The 18,306-nt window shown below is 37.8% G+C and overlaps 1 protein-coding gene across 2 annotated transcripts in view; it reads left to right on the forward strand.

The window, feature by feature from the left end:
• Positions 1 to 17,837, forward strand: part of DHX35 (DEAH-box helicase 35) — a 30,759-nt gene extending 12,922 nt beyond the window's left edge. The window contains exons 13-22 of one of the 2 annotated variants that reach the window (XM_072026643.1): positions 1,861 to 1,985; positions 2,731 to 2,785; positions 6,873 to 6,968; positions 7,379 to 7,473; positions 8,075 to 8,152; positions 9,290 to 9,419; positions 10,131 to 10,212; positions 10,741 to 10,812; positions 13,051 to 13,189; positions 16,009 to 17,837. In XM_072026643.1, the coding sequence (XP_071882744.1) occupies positions 1,861 to 1,985; positions 2,731 to 2,785; positions 6,873 to 6,968; positions 7,379 to 7,473; positions 8,075 to 8,152; positions 9,290 to 9,419; positions 10,131 to 10,212; positions 10,741 to 10,812; positions 13,051 to 13,189; positions 16,009 to 16,053 (917 nt within the window). In that variant the 3' untranslated portion in view covers positions 16,054 to 17,837. The remainder of the gene's footprint in view (positions 1 to 1,860; positions 1,986 to 2,730; positions 2,786 to 6,872; positions 6,969 to 7,378; positions 7,474 to 8,074; positions 8,153 to 9,289; positions 9,420 to 10,130; positions 10,213 to 10,740; positions 10,813 to 13,050; positions 13,190 to 16,008) is intronic. The other variant, XM_072026644.1, reaches the window with a different exon arrangement.
• Positions 17,838 to 18,306: the final 469 nt, after the last annotated feature.

Consider the following 18,306-nt stretch of genomic DNA (forward strand, 5'->3'; position numbering starts at 1 on the left):
TCAGGCTTGCAGTTGCTGACACCTTTCAGAGTGACGAGTTTACTCAGTTTACCTTTCTTGGTTAAAAAAGAAAAAAAAACACTCCTGTTTTTGTTTCTGAGGCTTTGCTTCACATGTGACACTCTTCTGTGACTAAAATTCCCTTTAGACTCTGTTTAATAAAGGATTCATCAGATGGTTGAGAAAAACTTCTTTATGTGGTCTCTTTTTCAGAGCAATAGGTGCCAACCCCAAATGCTGTCCTGAATTATTTAGGCTGGCACTGTAGAAAAATAACTGTTATAAATGAATCTGTCACCCACCCGGCAGTGTTCAGAAAGTTGCAATCCAACTGTCTCTATTCTCAGCTGTTTAATGAGAAAAGGCTTTACAGTTGAGCATGGTAGTTGCTTACGTGCCTGAGGTTCCCTCTAGTTTTACTGTAGCTTTGAGGCTTATCTTTTTGCAACATACATGTGATTTCCAGCAGTTGCTGCATTAAACAAAGATGTGATTTATTACCTAAATTTGTGTGTCCAGCGAAGAACGAGAGTGAATGGAATTGCTTTAGCTTTAAATTTAGCAGACGTTTTAATGGACGAGAGCCTGCAGACTAAAGCAAGTGCTTAGTAGATTGTTGAGATTAATAATTTGTCATTAGGTCTTGGTGATACTGTCAAAATACATCTGTGTGAGATCGGCTCGCATTTCATGAGGTAGGTGTTTGGATGTACTACAGAGCATTTTTCTTGCTGATACATCTTATTAAAAAAAAAAAAAGTTATTTCATAGCTTTCTTTCGCATGTGTGGTCCTTGCATCTTTCTTTCAAAGCACCTTTTCCCATGTAGGTTTGCAGCATTTTTCCATAGAGCATTGTTTAAGAATTCAGGTGATACCACTGTGATCTCTTACAACATATGCAGTGGCACTGAGCACTTTTACTCTGTAGGTGGCCATGATGATTCTGCGTCCCAGGATTAGTCAACCTTTGTGGTTTTAGTGCTCCTGTCAACATAATCTCTTACATGACTATATTTAAATTATTTTTGTGTGCCCCAGAGATGGCCTAATGATGAGTGTTTTAAGAAACATTAAAGAAAAAAATAATAAATAAAAGGTGCACTGACTGGACCAAAGCACAGGAAAGGTAAGATACCTTTGTCTTAGTGAAGCTATGAGAGAGATCAGAAATGGAGGAAGTTTCTGTCTGGACATGAAAAATAAGTGAGGTAAAAATAATCATTCTTAATGATTCTTAAGAGAAGAATCATTTCTTCTCTGGATTTGGGGTGAGTTTAGCATAGGAGTGTGTGTGTGTAGAAGAAATGGATAGAGAGGTTGCGGGGGTTTTGACCTTACGTGAAGTGTTTTTCCATGCTTAGAATTTATAGTAAGTATGCCTTAAAAAAAAAAAAAAAGGCATTGTTGAGTAAATTTGTTTTTCAATCCTTAGTTGTTATTTTCAATACACTTTAAAACCTCATTGACTTGTATAGTTACTAAAAATAGTATTTTTATATTGAGAACATGTTTGTTTTGAACTTTTCCTTGTCCCTTTTTAAAAATCAAAGCTTTTTTTATAGTATTACAACAAACTATGGGAAGAAAAATAAAGTATTTCCAGATTTTTATGAAGAATTTCAATTTCCAATTGAAATGTGGGTCAAGTACAGAATCAGCAGTGTAGATAAAACAAAATTTTCATACTAAAGTAATTTTATATACAGTAATTGGAGAAACATCATCTTTGAGTTAGTTGTTTTAACACCTGTTTGGTCTTTAAAATTGAATTTGAACTTGAAATGGGTACAGTTCTATCATGTTGGCTTGCCCATGGTAAGAGTTGAATCCAAAATGGCTTTGTTTTCTCCTGCAACAGAGGAAGACTTTGAGAAGTTGCCGAAGTCCACTGTTCCTGAGATGCAGCGCAGTAATCTTGCACCTGTCATCTTGCAACTGAAGGCTTTGGGAATTGACAACGTGCTCAGGTTCCACTTTCTTTCAGTGAGTCCTAGAAAATGGATTCTGTCATCTTTCTTTAGTGAGAACAGATATCGTGAGATGACTCGTTGGTAACCCATAGAACCAGTAATTATTGCCCTGTTAATTTGGAAAGCATGCCTCATTGCCTACTATCAGGCAGTAAAATAGCTCTATGGAAATCAGCTAGTACAAGTAATGTGTGTGGCAACTTGGAAATAACTGTTTGTGTTCTGGAGTTTGCTGTTAGAAGTGCTGAGAACAGCTTGGAAAGAAAAACACTTGTAAGGTTCTGCAATACTAACTAGTTGTTTTACACTAAATTTTCAGGGGGAAAAGAAATATCTACAGAACCAAATCTGTCTCATTAAAAAGAGCAATACCAGTTTTTATATTTCTGTGAAGTTTCTAACTACTCTTATATTGATAACTAAATCTGATACGATAGCATTAGAGAGACAGTTAAGAAGCAATTGTTATGGCAGTCACTTCTGGGTAAAGAAAGTTTGCCTTTTCTATCTTGGCCTAATTCTGTATACAGATAGGATCTTGAAAGTGTCATAGTAATCATGATGAACCTGTTGAGATGGATTTGGCTTGCAGCACTGGTGGTTAATGGAAAGCTGACAGGAAGAGTCTGAGAACTTTTCATTTTGCTTAAGAAAGAAAGTAGATAATTAGAATGTAATGATCTTGTGGAAGATTTTTTGTGAAAATTCATGTGTTCTGTGATGATAACTTTTAAGCAACTCATGTTTTTTCTTCACAGCCACCTCCTGCACAGTCAATGGTACAAGCTTTGGAATTGCTGTATGCTTTAGGAGGTGAGAATATACTTTGCTTTACTTAGTTATCTTACGGAAGTTATGAAAAACATTGTTAATTTGGATTTGGTGATTGGATGGATGTTAATTAAGTTTGCTTTTGAGAACAGAGTAAGAGAAATAACAGATTTGACCAGTGAAAGATTTATTTTTTTATTTTTTATTTTTTATTTTTTTGAAAAGTATTTCAGCCTCCTCCGAATTTACTTTCTTTTCCTGTAAGGTTATTTTACACAGGTAAGCAAGCAAAAAGCAGCAGTAACTTTATGGGAGCAACTAGAAATTGGATAAATGGAATATAAAACTATAATTTAACCATTTAGGTTGCTTAAAAGTGTACTTAGTAGCTATCTTCTGCATATTGCCATGTACTTTTGTGAGAAGATTCAACTATTGAAAAGTTGAGGTAGTCTGGGAAAGTTCCCACTGACTAGAAGAGGGGAAACATAACCCCTATTTTTAAAAAGGGAAGAAAGGAAGACCTGGGGAGCTACAGGCCAGTCAGTCTTACTTCTGTGCCTGACGAGATCATGGGACAGAACCTCCTGGAAACCATGCTAAGGCACGTGGAAAACCATGAGAATATAATTCAAAGTACTTTTTATTAGTTACTTAATAGAGTATCTTTTCATAATATTTTCTAAATTACTATTCATATCATGTTCTCAAATTCGATAGAGGTTAAATGTGTTCATTTTGGTTTGTATTTGTTACGCTCCTGTTGAGTACTGCTAACATCAAAATCACACCCTAGCAATAGTTTTATACACAATTTTCAGTTTTGTTGTGATTAGCAGAATGTATGTCATCTAATTTTGTTTATCAGAACAGTTCTTTTCTGACAGCTATTTAATCTTTTTGAGTGCAACAAACTTAAAGCAAAACAAGAAATTGCAGGAACAAGTAATCAAAATGAAAGTCTGCTCTACTTCTTAATTAACTACAAATACTAGGTTAAGAATATTTGCTACATAATGTAAACACTAGGAAAAGGGTAGTGTAAAAAAGACTGTGAAGTTTGGAAGCTTCTAGACATTTGGAGCTGGTTTTACATCACTTACAAATGCCATGTTGTAAGTTCTGGCAGTCAGCACGATTCTAATTCTCATGGAACTGTAGCTCTCTTGGCCGTGATTTTGTTCTGTGCTGATTCATTTCCATCTTGTGAAGGAAGGTTTCACTCAAGGCACTTGGTTCTTGGCAGCCATTTCAAGCTTGGAACAAGTACCTGCACACTGGCTCCAAAGTGTGTTGCAAGGATGAATTTGCAGCCAAAGCCACCTTAGGGAAATGGAGAGGAAAGGTCAATAAACTCACTGATTAGCTGTTTGATGTTTTGGCAAAAGTGTTATGCTCGTGGTAGGTTCACAGGAAAGTGTAGAGCTGTTACTTTGTTGGCTGTCCAGCTTTTGTAGCAAAGCAGAGAAACGCTGATGTTGGTGTCTGAGATGGAAAGGAATGTATGTGTGTGATATAGATTCACTCTCAATTTTTTGCTGAAGTTTAAGGTTTTCAGTGGCTTACTATAGATTTTTTTTTTTTAAGTTGCAGAGTTGAAGCTGCCCAAGAGTTTGCAGGTGCAGTCAGGAATAAATCCCTTATGCAAGTATGAACATGTGTTTCATCATTTGCATTGTAACAGCATGCAAATGTGCAGTTTAGGGTCAGGACCCTATTATGCCACTGCAGTGCCAACAGAGAAACGTGCAGAGCAAACGCTGTTAAGGCTGAGATAGTTCTGTTGGATAAACACATCACTGTTCTCAGACCGATTATTTTTACAGTGATGCAAACAGATTACATCAGGAGCACCTCTTAGCCTTCTTTGATGCCCCTTTGAAGGTCTCAGTTGGTATAAGTTTTAAGTATAGGTCTTGGCTGGTATAAGTTTTAGGGGAATACAGATAAGTAGGCAAAAAGTGACTTAATTTTTAGCATTACTTCAGATCCAGGATCTTGGTGAAGATTTTTGTAAGTTATTGCCTATCAGAAACAACCACTCCAGCTAAGCTTAAAATAATTGTTTGTCTCCTTCAGCCCATCACATTTTACTAGTGATTGTTACTTGAAGCTTAATGACAAGACTCTTGAATAATTTCTACTGAGCATGTTCAATAATAATCTTAGCAATATCTTTATCTTTAAGCAGGGCTCAGATTTATTTGGTTTATAATCAGGCATATTGCTACAAAGGCATCTGTGCTCAAGCTGTATATATTCATGCATAATTGCTTTGAGATTTATAGAATTCAGCAGAAACCAGTGGATTATGGCTTGGTGTACCCGTAGAAAGTTGAAAAAATGTTAATTTCTCCTTTTCCATACTTGGGAACTCAGTTAACTATCTCTAAATGAAGGGCTACTTATTCTAAGATATTAAATTGCAGAGAGATCTGGACAGGTTGGAGAGCTGGGCGATCACCAACCACATGAAGTTTAAAAAGAGCAAGTGCCGGGTCCTGCACCTGGGATGGGCCAACACTGGCTGTATGTACAGACTGGGCAACAAGACGCTGGAGAGCAGCCCTGCAGAGAGGGATTTGGGAATTGTGGTTGACAGCAAGTTGAATATGAGCCAGCAGTGTGCCCTGGCAGCCAGGAGGGCCAACCGTGTCCTGGGGTGCATCAAGCACAGCATCGCTAGTTGGTCGAGGGAAGTGATTGTCCCACTCTACTCTGCGCTGGTGCGGCCTCACCTTGAGTACTGTGTGCAGTTCTGGGCACGACAGTACAACCAGGATGTGAAACTGTTGAAGAGTGTCCAGAGAAGGGCTACAAAGATGGTGAAGGGCCTAGAGGGGAAGACATATGAGGAGCGGCTGAGGGCCCTGGGCCTGTTCAGCCTGGAGAAGAGGAGACTGAGGGGAGACCTCATTGCGGTCTACAGCTTCCTCACAAGGGGGAGTGGAGGGCGCTGATCAATCCTCTTTAGTGACCAGTGATAGGACCCGTGGGAATGGTGTCAAGCTGAGGCAGGGGAGGTTCAGGCTGGATATCAGGAAGAGGTTCTTCACCGAGAGGGTGGTTGTGCACTGCAATGGGCACCCCAGGGCTGTAGTCACAGCACCAAGCCAGTCAGAGTTTAAGAAGCATTTGGACTGTGTTCTTAGTCATGTAGTCTGGATTTTTGGGTAGACCTGTGTGGTGCTAGGAGTTGGACTTGATGATCCTTATGGGTGCCTTCCAACTCGGGATATTCTATGATTCTGTATTAATGGTGGTAGCACTTAAGCCTCTTCTATTGTGCTGGTCAAATGATAGCTAATCATATCTTAATTTCTGCAATTTCTTTTACTTTGTGTTTAAATTCATTAACTTTATCACTTCACGTAAGCTGACTGTTGTACCTGCTTCTGAGGAAAATATTTTGACATGTGAAATGTCTTAAAGTGTTAGTGTAGGGGTGTGGTGAGGGACTTACTACATTGTCATAAGAAGTTCTATAAAAGTATATCAAATAATAAAAGAAAGTAACTGTGATAGAGGTATCTATGGCTTTAGGTATGCTGACACAAGTTTTCAGAGCTATTCTCCTTTGAAATGATTTGTGGTTTTGGTTTTCTTTGTGAAACACAGCTGAAGTACAGCTGTGGTTTTCTTGCCACCAAGCCGTCTGACAAATACCATGCTTATATAATGCCTGGGTCACAGTTATGTTTCCTCAGAATACTCTATGGTTATTTACGCAATCTGCGGTGCTCCAAAGTCTTGCTCCTGTGCTCCTCGTAGTCTTCTTGTGTGGCCTCTCTCGTGCACTGAAATCAAGCTGCCATGCCTCCGTCCTGTACTGCTTCAGCTCCAGTAAAAAGGCTACAACTGGAACGTGGCTGCCAGTTCACTAACTGATGCATGAGGCAGGATAAACTGCAGAGAATCTTCAGCAGTTGTGCATCTCTGGTTCAGATTATATTGAATTATTTTTCTCTGTGACCTAAGCAGATATAAGTCAGAAAACTGTTTCCATTCCCAGGTGTATTTGCTATATTTTAGCTCTTAATTCTGCTCTTCTGTACACTTTAAATTCCGAAAGAAGTCTTTCTGTGCTACTTCTGCCTGTATCACAGATACATTTATTAATGTGCTGCAGGTTTGGATATGCACTGCCGTTTAACAGAGCCTCTTGGAATAAGAATAGCAGAGTTTCCTCTGAATCCTATGTTTGCAAAGATGCTTCTGGAATCAGGTAAGAAGAAAAAATATAAAACCACCTCATACTTTTCTTCATAGTCTTGTGTTGGGTAGTGAATACTGCCTTTCGTAACTGTAGAGTAGTATTAGACATTTGCTAAACTTGAAATATAGTGTTTCATCTTGGCGTGGTGCTTAGTAAAAAGAGTAGTTAAACTCATGGTCCTCTCTGATAGTGTCTAAACCAATTAACACATCAATAATTGTTAAGTCTAACATATTTGTCTTGTTATTTTTCATTAAAAACATTCATTCTTATACTTGTGAAGAAAATCCGTGAGTTTAGATATTGCATTTTTGTATGCTTTAAAAATACATCGTGCTTTTTTTTCCTCTTTATTTTGTATGGCGATAAGTTGAATGATAGAAGATTTCATGTACTGAATATCTCCACTTACTCCTCAGGAAATTTTGGCTGCTCCCAGGAAATTTTAACAATTGCTGCCATGATGCAGATTCAAAATATTTTTATGATCCCTCCAAATCAAAAATCTCAAGCTGTAAGTTCAACTGTGTTGTTTTGTATGTTCCATATGTAAGGTATTATACTGATGCTCATTGCATACTGCAAGTTTACATGAAAATGAAACAGTTTTAAACTCTACCTATTGGTTATAGGCAAAAGGAGAATCTGATTAACAGGGGGAGCCTTGGAGTTCCTTGCCAGTGATAAAAGCCTCCTTCTGAGGATCAGAAATGCGGAGGGTTATAGTCCAATATTGACCAGCATGAGGGCTTGTTAAAGGATGGGTTAAAAAGAAACAAATAAAATTTAAACACCTCCCCAAGTCACTTTCCTTTTGAGAGAAACAAACAAAAAAAAGTATTAGAATGTAGCAAATTCTTAAAAGGTAGTAAGAGCCTAATTTTAATGCATCCTTCTCATACTTTTGGCATTCCTTCTCAGTTCACTTTTCTAATTTAAGTTTTAGAACACCACCTCAATGTAGGTGGGCTAGTAGAATATTGATGTTGCCTAGAACTACTACTCTTTATGGTAAGAATTTTGACAGTCAACGTGGAGATAATGGGAACTGAGGGTATTAGACATGATCATTGCAAAAAATCAATCTGCCTGTAAAAAATATATTTATTTTTCAGGCCAGGCAACACAGAAAGTTTGCTGTGGAAGAAGGTGATCACCTCACTATGCTTAACGTTTATGAAGCCTTTGTCAAAGTAAGTTGATTCAAGTGTATGTGGATTTGCAGAAATGTAAGGAACTCGAACATCCCCCAGTTCTGATTCTGGAAGTTCTGGATATAGCATCCTCAAAGTTGAGGACTTGCCAAATCTATTAAATGATAGTTCTGCTTTGTTTGTATTTTGCCATAGACCTTGAACAGGAAATAAAAAATTCTCTGGTTTGGGTACAGCACAAAATTCTTGTCTGTGGAGAACTGTCTCCATTGGAATTTTTGAACAGGTCTAGGAAAAACGTGTATTCAAATTCTCAGTGAAATTCATGTTACCATATCTTTTATAAACGTAGCCAAGTTTTACTGATGATAAACTGCATTCAAGTCTAGCAATTTTTTAAAATAGCTGCCTCATTGATCAATGCATCATCTTTTTCAGTAACTTTATGTATTTACCTTAAGGTTTAACAGCAATCTTAATACTTTTCTGTAAGCTGAGGTTTTACCTATTAGTTTTGAAGTACTATACCTGCTAGGGAGAAGTATGTTTTGCTGGTATAAAGCATGTCTGTAATAATATATTTGCAACAGTCTTGAGTTGAACCAGTATAACAGCTCTACTATTTAAAAAAAAGTGACTTTCCTCTCCCCAGCTCCAGGTACTAACCAAAGCTCAGGTACCAACCAAAAATTTGCCCTTTAGATTTTGTACCTGCATAATTCTCTCAGAAGTAGCCAGTTGCAGAGATTCTTGGAGTAAGTGCTGGCTTCTGGAGAAATAGTGAAAACATTTGAACTAATGAAAACAGTAAACAGAAAAGTTCGTTTACATTTTCAGATTAAAAACAGACTAATTTATGATATAATGCATTTGTGTGTGAAAATTAAATGATTGATGCTTTTCTCTTTGACCACATGTGAAGAAATGAGGAACACTATTTGAACATATCCTCACAGTGTTTATTCTGCTGCCATTTAGAAGTTGCTTCAAACATGTTCTGTAATTACTGTCGATTACTAACTCATGTTACTTGCCGTGTAGGCAGATAATTTTCAGGGAAAAGAACAATAAATAGTGTTGTAGGAGACAAAACAGAATGAGACTGTGATCCAAGAGAGATTGTTTTTTGTTTTGCTGGGGGTATTTCACTGTAATTTTTTTCTTCTCATTCTACAGCACAGCAAGAGCTCTCAGTGGTGTCAGGAGCACTTTCTAAACTACAAAGGTCTTGTTAGAGCTTCTGTTGTAAGAGAGCAGCTGAAAAAGCTTCTTGTACGTTTTAAAGTTCCAAAGAAGTCCAGTGAAGGTGAAAGTTTGCTTTTTTTTTTAAAAAACAAAACAAACAAACAAAAAAAAACAACAACATGTCCGATACGCTTTGAGGATAGTTTCCAAATTGTTAGTCTGCCTTTTACTTTTCTTGTAACCTTTTTTTCTCTATGGCCTAAAAATAACATTAATTAAAAGCATATTTTTTCCCATAAAAATGACTGTAAAAGAGCAATGTAGCCCATTTTTATGATTTGAATTTAGTCCAGTCTTCATTAGTTAAGTTTTCCAGCAAGAGTTTATCACCATTGATTATATATTTAAAGGACAGATTTTACAAAAATCATAAAAGAAGGAATGGGGTGACCTATTTGACTTCTCAAAAAACGCATTTCTTTCTACTATGTTCAAAATGCATAGACATTGGGATCTGATTTCCAGCTGTGTTGTGAGGATGTGGATGGTATGACTAGTTCTCAAAACTTGTCTCTAACTGCTCTGAAAAATCAGACTTCAATGCTTAGCTGTCGCACAAGGTTGCTCTAAGGACTGTGAAACTATCTTCATGGAGACATCAGTGGCAACAGTATTTTTTTTCACAGTAATTTTGACTTGCTGTGAAATTGAAGTCAGAAGAGATTGCAGGGTTTGCCTTCAAGCCTTTGCTATCAAAGTTTGATTGATGAATCAAACTTTTTTTTTTAAATTTACATTGATGAATTTGACAGACAAACATTATTTTCTTCAGGTGATCCAGATCCTGTTTTGAGATGCATAGTTTCTGGATTCTTTGCTAACGCAGCTAAATTCCACTCTACCGGTGCTTACAGGTAAATATATGTACTTTCATTACAACTGTTGCTTGGTTTAAAAGTTTTGACTGGATAAATCAACAAATGGGTGCTCTTCTAGGCACTTGCAGTAAGAAACATGGCACTTGATTTGCTAAATCTTTGAAGGCTTGCGTGTTCAAGCTACTTCAATTCTTCTCTCTTCTGTTTGGCAAATATGATTAGAATTATTGATAGCAAGAACCTGTTACTAATAGGAATTATTTGTGTTAATACAAGCAAGTACTGTGTCTTTGTAGTGCTTCAGAGCGCTGAATAAAAGCCTGAAACACTAGTTCTTCATTTAATACAGATAGATTTCTTCTAGATCATTAAATTATAATTTTTTCCTTTTGCCAGGATTTAAGCCTGGTTTCAGCTGAAAGCCTGTTCATTAAATGTGAATGTTTTTAGTTTGCTCCAGTTCTTTCACTGTTGCCATTTGTTAACGTTTGTACTGTGGATGGAAGAAACCAAATGTTAAATAATAAATCTGTGCATGATCTGAAATAGTATCTTGCTTTCAAGGACTATCCGTGATGACCATGAGCTTCATATCCACCCCACTTCAGTGTTGTATGCAGAGAAACCTCCACGCTGGTAAGTTAAAGCAACTTGCACTTGCTTTGTGATCTTTAGAAGATGTTTTGAGCATCCAGACTTTTTCATGAATGACTTTTTGTGGAGAGAGAGATAAACGCAGGCCATGGTTCTCACAGAGATAATTTGGTTGGTGTTTCCTTTGCAACTTTTTATAGGCAGTATCCAAATAAATCAGGGAAATAAAATGATGTTTAACAATCAAAAAGCTTGCAGAGGTTGGAAAGGAGAGGCAAGTGACCCTTTTAATAGGCACCATGTCTTGCACTGCAAATTGTTCTCTGAGTGGTCACTGTACCTAGATGTGGCTAGAGTTACGTTGCTTTTATTAAACCTAGTAAGTAAATGTCCTATCAAATAGATGCTGCAGTACTTGCACTTGGATTCCTGGGAGAGGGCTTAGATATAAATTTCGTGATCCAGAATCCTTTGAGATGAGATATGGTTGTTTAAAAGATGACATTAATAGTATTACTTTCCTCTTAGCTGGGATATTACAGTTCCATTTATGCCAAAAATGCTCAAATAACTAGAAATGTGCTTCCAACTGCCAGATCAACATGATGAACCTGATGTATTTGGACTCTTGTCCTGTAGGTGAGAATTTGAAGGGTAAACTTGGCCTGTGTTATCTGTTATCTTGGAACTGGCTTCCTACGCCTTGTGCGTATGGTTTGCAGAAGCGTAACTGATTGGAACTTAGCCATCGATTACATTGGCTCACAAAACAGAAATGAGTCCAGCTCTCACTTGGTGTGAACTGGACCGATTCTTCAGGGCTGAGTCGAGCAGAGTGTAGCTACAGTAATTTTTGCCAATGAAACCAGCCTGATCCTCTCCCTTTTTCGCTATTTTTTAACCTCCTGTCATTGCTACTGAAAATAAGACACAAACTGTTTGAAAAGATGAAAAGAATGCTTTGCAGATACACTTCTGAAACTTTCTAGCTTGCTGAAGATGATGACATCCTGAAAGAGGTTCTGTTATGGGAGAGTGACAGTAAGAAGAATAAATTGAGAAGAAAATAATCTGTAAAGAAAATCCAGCAGTAAAAAAGCATTGGAAGAATTCCTTGCTCCAGCACACACTTTCTGCAATCTCTTAGCAGAGGGCTCAAGTACTGCAGGGTTCAGTTTTCAAGTGAGGTCAGAGCAGAATCTCCATCCTAGCCTTGGGCACTTCCAGAAATCAGAACTGTGGATAGCTGGAAGCCTTAACTGGTAAAACCTGAACGCTCTTGTTTGCTTCACTGGCTGTTTGGTGGCAGCAGTAATTTCTTGGAGCTGTCTTCCAAGGCCATGTGGTATTGTCACTGCCAACCCCAACACCCTACTTGCTAAGGACATCTTTTAAGACAGGGGTTTAACTTACCTGGCAACCCTGCTTTCAGTGCTACTTCTGTCTCAGAGCACCTCCTGTACTGAGAACTTCAGTTTTTGATCTGTTACGAGTGTTCATAGTGTGTTCTTGTTTCTCTTCCTTTGATTTCTCTTTACTTGGATTGGTTAGCATGAGTCTGGCTGCATTTGGCAGAGAATTTTGGACTCTTTCCTATTTGCTTTGAGAGCAAAATATCAATTAATGAGAGACCACAAACCTTGTGGCAGCTTTATGCTTATAGAAGGCAAATAACTTCTGGCTTTGGTGACTAACTGTTCAGAGCGTGGGTTTGTGCTTCCTTGGTAAAACTGACTTTCCCTGCAGAAGGTTATCTTCTGAAATGGGTTGCCCACTCTGTTCATGCAGGCAGTAATGAATGAGTCCATGTGACTGTTTCTAAATTTCCTATCAGGGTATGAAGCTGATTTCTTTTCCAAATCCTTATCTTGCTTGCTTGCAGACACCAGGGGTAGTCATGCTGTATTTGTGTCCAGCTTGTTACGGGCACAGGGTTTTGGTGCCTTTGACAACCTTCCTCCTGATATTACAGAATAAGTAATGTTCTGTCTTCCAGAGGATTTGCTTTGAGTCCCCTTGGCACCATTATTTTTATACCTTGTAGCAGTCTGTCATCGTAGTATGTGAAAGTGTTTTTAATGGTAGTCTAGAAATTGTCTTCATGTAGAGCACTCCAAGCAACTGGAAGGAAAGAGGTAAGAGACCATACAAGTTATAGACTTCTTTGTGCTGTGAATACTACCTCTAGCAGCTTGTATGAGAAACTATTTAAATATGCCATTATACACCTGCCTCCCTCATAGCTTTATAGTACATTATTTTTTCTTTTCTTTCTCCTAGGGTAGTCTACAATGAAGTCATACAGACTGCCAAATACTACATGAGAGATGTGACAGCCATTGAATCAGCATGGCTCTTGGAACTGGCACCTCATTTTTACCAGCAAGGAACGGTACGGAATCGGCATAAAGCCCAAACGGTACCATTGCTGTATTAACAGCTCTTGTATCTGAACTTTTAAGTGCTTTTTTTTTTTTTTTTTCATCTATGTAACAATACAAAAGTTATCCAACTAACAGGCATGATTTCAAAGTTATAAAATAGTATATTCTTCCAGTAAATGAAACCTTGAACTATTTTACACTTAATGTAGGTGGTTGGTGTTACTTCTGGGAGCAGCACTAGGACTGGCAGAGGTCATGCTTTTCACAAATTTAAGTCTCTGTATGCTTTGCAAATGTTTGTGCAAATCCCAGGCCGCCTGCTCATGATTCAGAGCTGCAAAAGTCAGCTCTGATCTGTTAAAACACGAAATGTCAAAGAATAGCTGCTATTTGTGCAAAACTTTACTTTAAGCTCTGTAACGTGTGATATACATAACTATATACATACGTAGAGGAAGAAGAAGAGGAGGAGGCCAGGAGGAGATCTTATCAATTTAATCAATACCTGAAGGGAGGGCATGAGGAAGCCAGAACCAGGCTCTTTTCAGTAACGCCCAGTGGCAGGACAAGAGGCAGTGTGCACAAACTGGAGCACGGGAGGTTCTGTCTAACCATCAGGAAGTATTTCTTTACTGTGTGTGTAACAGAGCACTGGCAGAGGTTGCCCAAAGTTGTGGAGATCTCCTTGGAGATCTTCAAAAGCTGCTTGGACTTGGCCCTGGGCAATCTACAGTAGGTGTCCCTGCTTGAGCGGGGGGGTTGGACCAGATGGACCCCAGAGATCTCTTCCAACCTCAACCATCCTGTGTGTGGTTCTGTTCTTCACAGATATCTCTTAAGTTACCACTTTTTCCTATCGTTCTTTAGCTACTCTGCCCTATGCAAATTCATCAATCAAGACGTATTCACTGATAATATTTAATGCCAATCCAGTTTTCACAATTATCTAAATGTTATTTATGCCAAAGCTTCTGATACCACATTGCATGTAGATACCATAAAGGCAAGATAACCAAATTGGTCTTGCATGCGAGTTTCCCATTGGGATTAACATTAGTCATATGAATTAGTGAACTATTTCCAAAATGCTGAGTGAAAAAATGCACTTGCCTATCAGAATAATGCAAAATGAGATTTGTTTGAGCACATGAGCAGCCAGGTTGCAAAAATGCTTGTTTGGTTTATACATCTGCTACGCTTTTTTTTTTTTTTTTTTTTTTTTTCTACTTCTCGTTTTTTTTGGGAAAAAAAAAAAAACAAAAAACATTGTGCTACATGGATTGTCTTAGAACATATGTATGTGGTTTCAGTGTACAACAGAATTGGCATCTATCCATACAATTGACTTGAGAGGGTGTTTTTTCTTATTTTTATGAATGCTGAGCTTGAAGAATTCATCTTGGTTATCCAGACATTTGCCGTCTATAAATACATTTATTAAGTAGCTGAGTATTTTTTGCCTTTTACTCTATAATACGTTTGACAAAGGTAGTAATGACCATGCAGGGTAGTCCCTCGAGTCTTTAGCTGCTGTTAGATGCATTCTGCAAGCATGGTGTAGAAAGATGAGCCAATGTTCGTGTTTAATCTAATCTGCTCCTGGAATAATTCATCCTTTTGACTCACATATTTACGTGTTGAAACATCCCATATGTAACACAACATCTCATTAGGAAATGACCTCTCCGTGGGCTAAAACTCAGTGTGAGGTTTTACTTTAAATAGGTGGTGTTGGGAAATGTGATTCAGTGACTCATAGAATCGCTTTTTGTAAGCGAATAAGAGTTGTCTCGAGCTGTACTACCTACCTGACTGAGAGAACATGTTTTCCAAGGCACCATTACCACTGTTGCAGATGCTCCATAAAATCACCTAACTCTTAGTATTGCCATTCTTTAGATTTGATCTGTTTGCATGATGAAGTAAGCATTGCATTCATCCTAAAGTAATGGAAGTTACCGAAGGTGGTGCTATTTTTGAGGAAAACTTTTTGAAAAACTTATTCAGTTTGGTCAGCCTCTGTTTATCTTCATCAGCCAAAAGGCTTGGATGTATTTATAAAAATGTTTGAAAATCAGATATATATCTGTTGTGTAAAGCTTTGAATTATAGATGTAAATTTTGTATATGCAAACAATTGCAAGGCACAAAAATTTATGCTGAATTATACTAATTCAGACTTATACTGAAGAACACATCTTTCTGCTTAAATATTTCTGAAATCTTAGGATTTTTATTCGTATATCATTCAAACAAAAAAAAAAACACAAATTAGAACTGAATAGATTCTCTGCTAAGACTTTTTTTTCTACACGTTGATTACAGTTTCAGACAATTGTGTTTCATTCTAACTTTTGCAGTGGTTTTGGAGGGTGTTCTTCCATTGCGCTTTTTGGCATGCCTTTTTCTTTAGGAGAAATAGATGCAAAGCTCCACTGAAACTACGGCTGCAGAGTTAATATGTTAGTTAAAATCTTATACTTCGTGTATGTGTTCCTGGTGTTTGTGCAGATGCATTGTTGGGAGCACATCTATCTTTATGTGCGTTTTCACATGTTGGCAAGTTGCTTCAGCTGGGGAATTTTCATATGCTTGCAGTCAATACAGAAATACTAGAAGATGCTGTTTTATATCAAGCCAAAATACTATTTGGGGATGCATGTGGGTTTCTTTTTTTTTTTTTTAATGGATTTCATGTATTTATTTTAGCTTTATCAATAATAAGCAGGGCTTGGGAAGGGTAATATTTGTCTAAGGATTTATTTAATTTATGATTAATAACTGAAAACATTCTAGTTGAACTCTTTTCTATTTGTGGTGTATGTGCTATGAAGTTTCTCTTTTCTTTTTGCAGCATCTTTCCTTGAAAGCCAAAAGAGCTAAAGTGGATGACCACTGACTTTACATGACTTGTGACAGCAGATGCAGAACCTACCAGTGATCTGAAGCTGGCTACAGTCCATTCAGCAGTTAGTTCATTACCAATTTGATCCTGCATAAAGTTAAATGTTTAAATGCCTGCCATGATCTGTAGGGGTTTATGCATGACCAGTACATTGTAAACCTATGTAGAGCTTGCATTGTGGACATTTTATTCTTTGCCTAATTGACCACTGTTGTTAATATAGGCATGTTGCTCCTTTTAATAAATAGGCAAACAACAACAACAACAAAAAAAAAGTAAGAGGACATACAGGACCACAAAAAAGCCTTCAAGAGGGAAGCTGATTTCCTGGAGTGGTACAGCTGCCTTATGAGAGTGGGGAATAGGGTACCCTGCCTCCTATTACCTAGAGCACTGTGACTACTACCGGCCAAACTGAGACTGACTCCTGACAGCAGGTAGCTCAGGGCAAGGAAGTCGCCCTTGAAATACAAGGGACTGCCATGGAAATATTGATTTCATGTTGGACCATCCCGAACTGGTGCAACTTGTGCTCCCAAGCAATAACAGTCTCCTGCCTGAAGCTGAGCTGCCCCTTGCTTCCTTTGCTGTAACAGTCCTATAGAAAGTGGCATAATATCTAAAATGTCTCATTTCCATACTTGAGAATAGTTATTTGAGGAGGGGGAGGAAGAGAAACAGCTCAGCCTTTCTAAGAAGGATTTTTTTTTTCCTCAGTCAAGGAACTATATATTTGTTAACAGTTATTCAGATTTGCAGATGGGGCTTTACGTTTTTTTTATTATTCTTATTTCTAACAAGAAAAAGCTGTTAGCCTCTTTTGGCCTGGAAATCCCAGAAAATATCATCAGGGAACACGTATTCTAGTGTCTCATTCAGCAAAGATGAGTATGTTCTGTACTTTCCTAATAAGGAACACTGTGTGTGTGTATGTATACACACACATATATGTGTATGTGTGTGTATATATATATATACACACATATAAATAAGAAAAAAGAATTTGTTCTTTGCTGCCTGGGACTGCATGTGTTACTGCAAGAGAAGGATGCTCTGAACACTTCCTGCTTTAACCAGAATTCCATGGCTACTTTTCAGTAAAGAACTGTATTTTTTGTGTTTTAATAAAATAGCTTGTATACATGTATTTATTTTTTCCTACTCTATCAATATTTATTTTAGAAAGGCACAACATATTGTTCTAAAATTTTATTTTTGTAAGGCAATTGATGTGATGAATATTTTGGGCACATTAGCTGTGATTTCGTTTTCTTTTTTTTTTAAAAAAAAAAAAAAAAGCAACAGTATGTAAATAGGCAGAAATTTCTATGTAGAGTGAATGCCTTACTCATAATAGGACTGCCTTGAAAACTGTGAGAGCTTCTTTACTTTCTCCTTTACAAACACCTGCAGAAAGAATATGTTCTGTCATGTGCAACGTGTTGTCTGTGCAGTGTCTCCATACTGGTTGCCAGCACAAAAAGATGGACCAGTCTCAACGTAAGCCACCAGCAGCACGACAAACCACGTCACTTTCTTTGTCTTCCCTGGGATCCTCACCTTTGTATTACTTTCTTAGAATGGAAGCTCTTTGGGGCAGGGACTGTCTCCTAGCCAGAGCTGAGAGCATTGCCGGCACTTATTGAACATAATCAATTTGCAGTTTTTTTTTCCTGTCAAAGGATCAGAGAATGAACTAAATATGAAGACTTTTCAAGTGTCTGTGTCGCTCCGTCCTCTGGAAATATTCTTACAAAAAATAAAAACCATTGAATCAAGGAAGCTTGAGAGTGCATTACTTCAGGCTGCCTAGAGGGTGGTTTCCCAGCATACTGGGTGGCTGTGTGGTGCTGGTCTGGGTGGTGCTTGGCATGCAGAGGGTGGCCACTGAACTTGCTGCTTTGAGAATTTCAGCTGGGTCTGAACTCTCTTCTCCAGGTGTACTTTAGCCTGGCTTTACATCTGCAAAATTTTCTGTTGGAATGACTGTGACTCCTGCCAAGTTCAGAAGCCAGGGATGTAAAAGCTTTGTAACATGCTGCAAGCAATTGTACTTCTATAAGAACAAGTGCAATATGTCTTATAAACAAAAACAGAAATGGAGACTTGTCTTCACAGTGGGTAGGTAGTTTTACAGACTGTAGAAGGATTGCCGGAGGTGCACACACAGGTTGAACACGTAGACTTTATACTAGAGATGTAGGCAAGAATAAGTGTTTTTAGTATCCATATTAAGGTATCTTTAGA

The sequence above is a fragment of the Anas platyrhynchos genome, chromosome 21, assembly GCF_047663525.1.
Source record: "Anas platyrhynchos isolate ZD024472 breed Pekin duck chromosome 21, IASCAAS_PekinDuck_T2T, whole genome shotgun sequence".
NCBI lineage: Eukaryota > Metazoa > Chordata > Aves > Anseriformes > Anatidae > Anas > Anas platyrhynchos.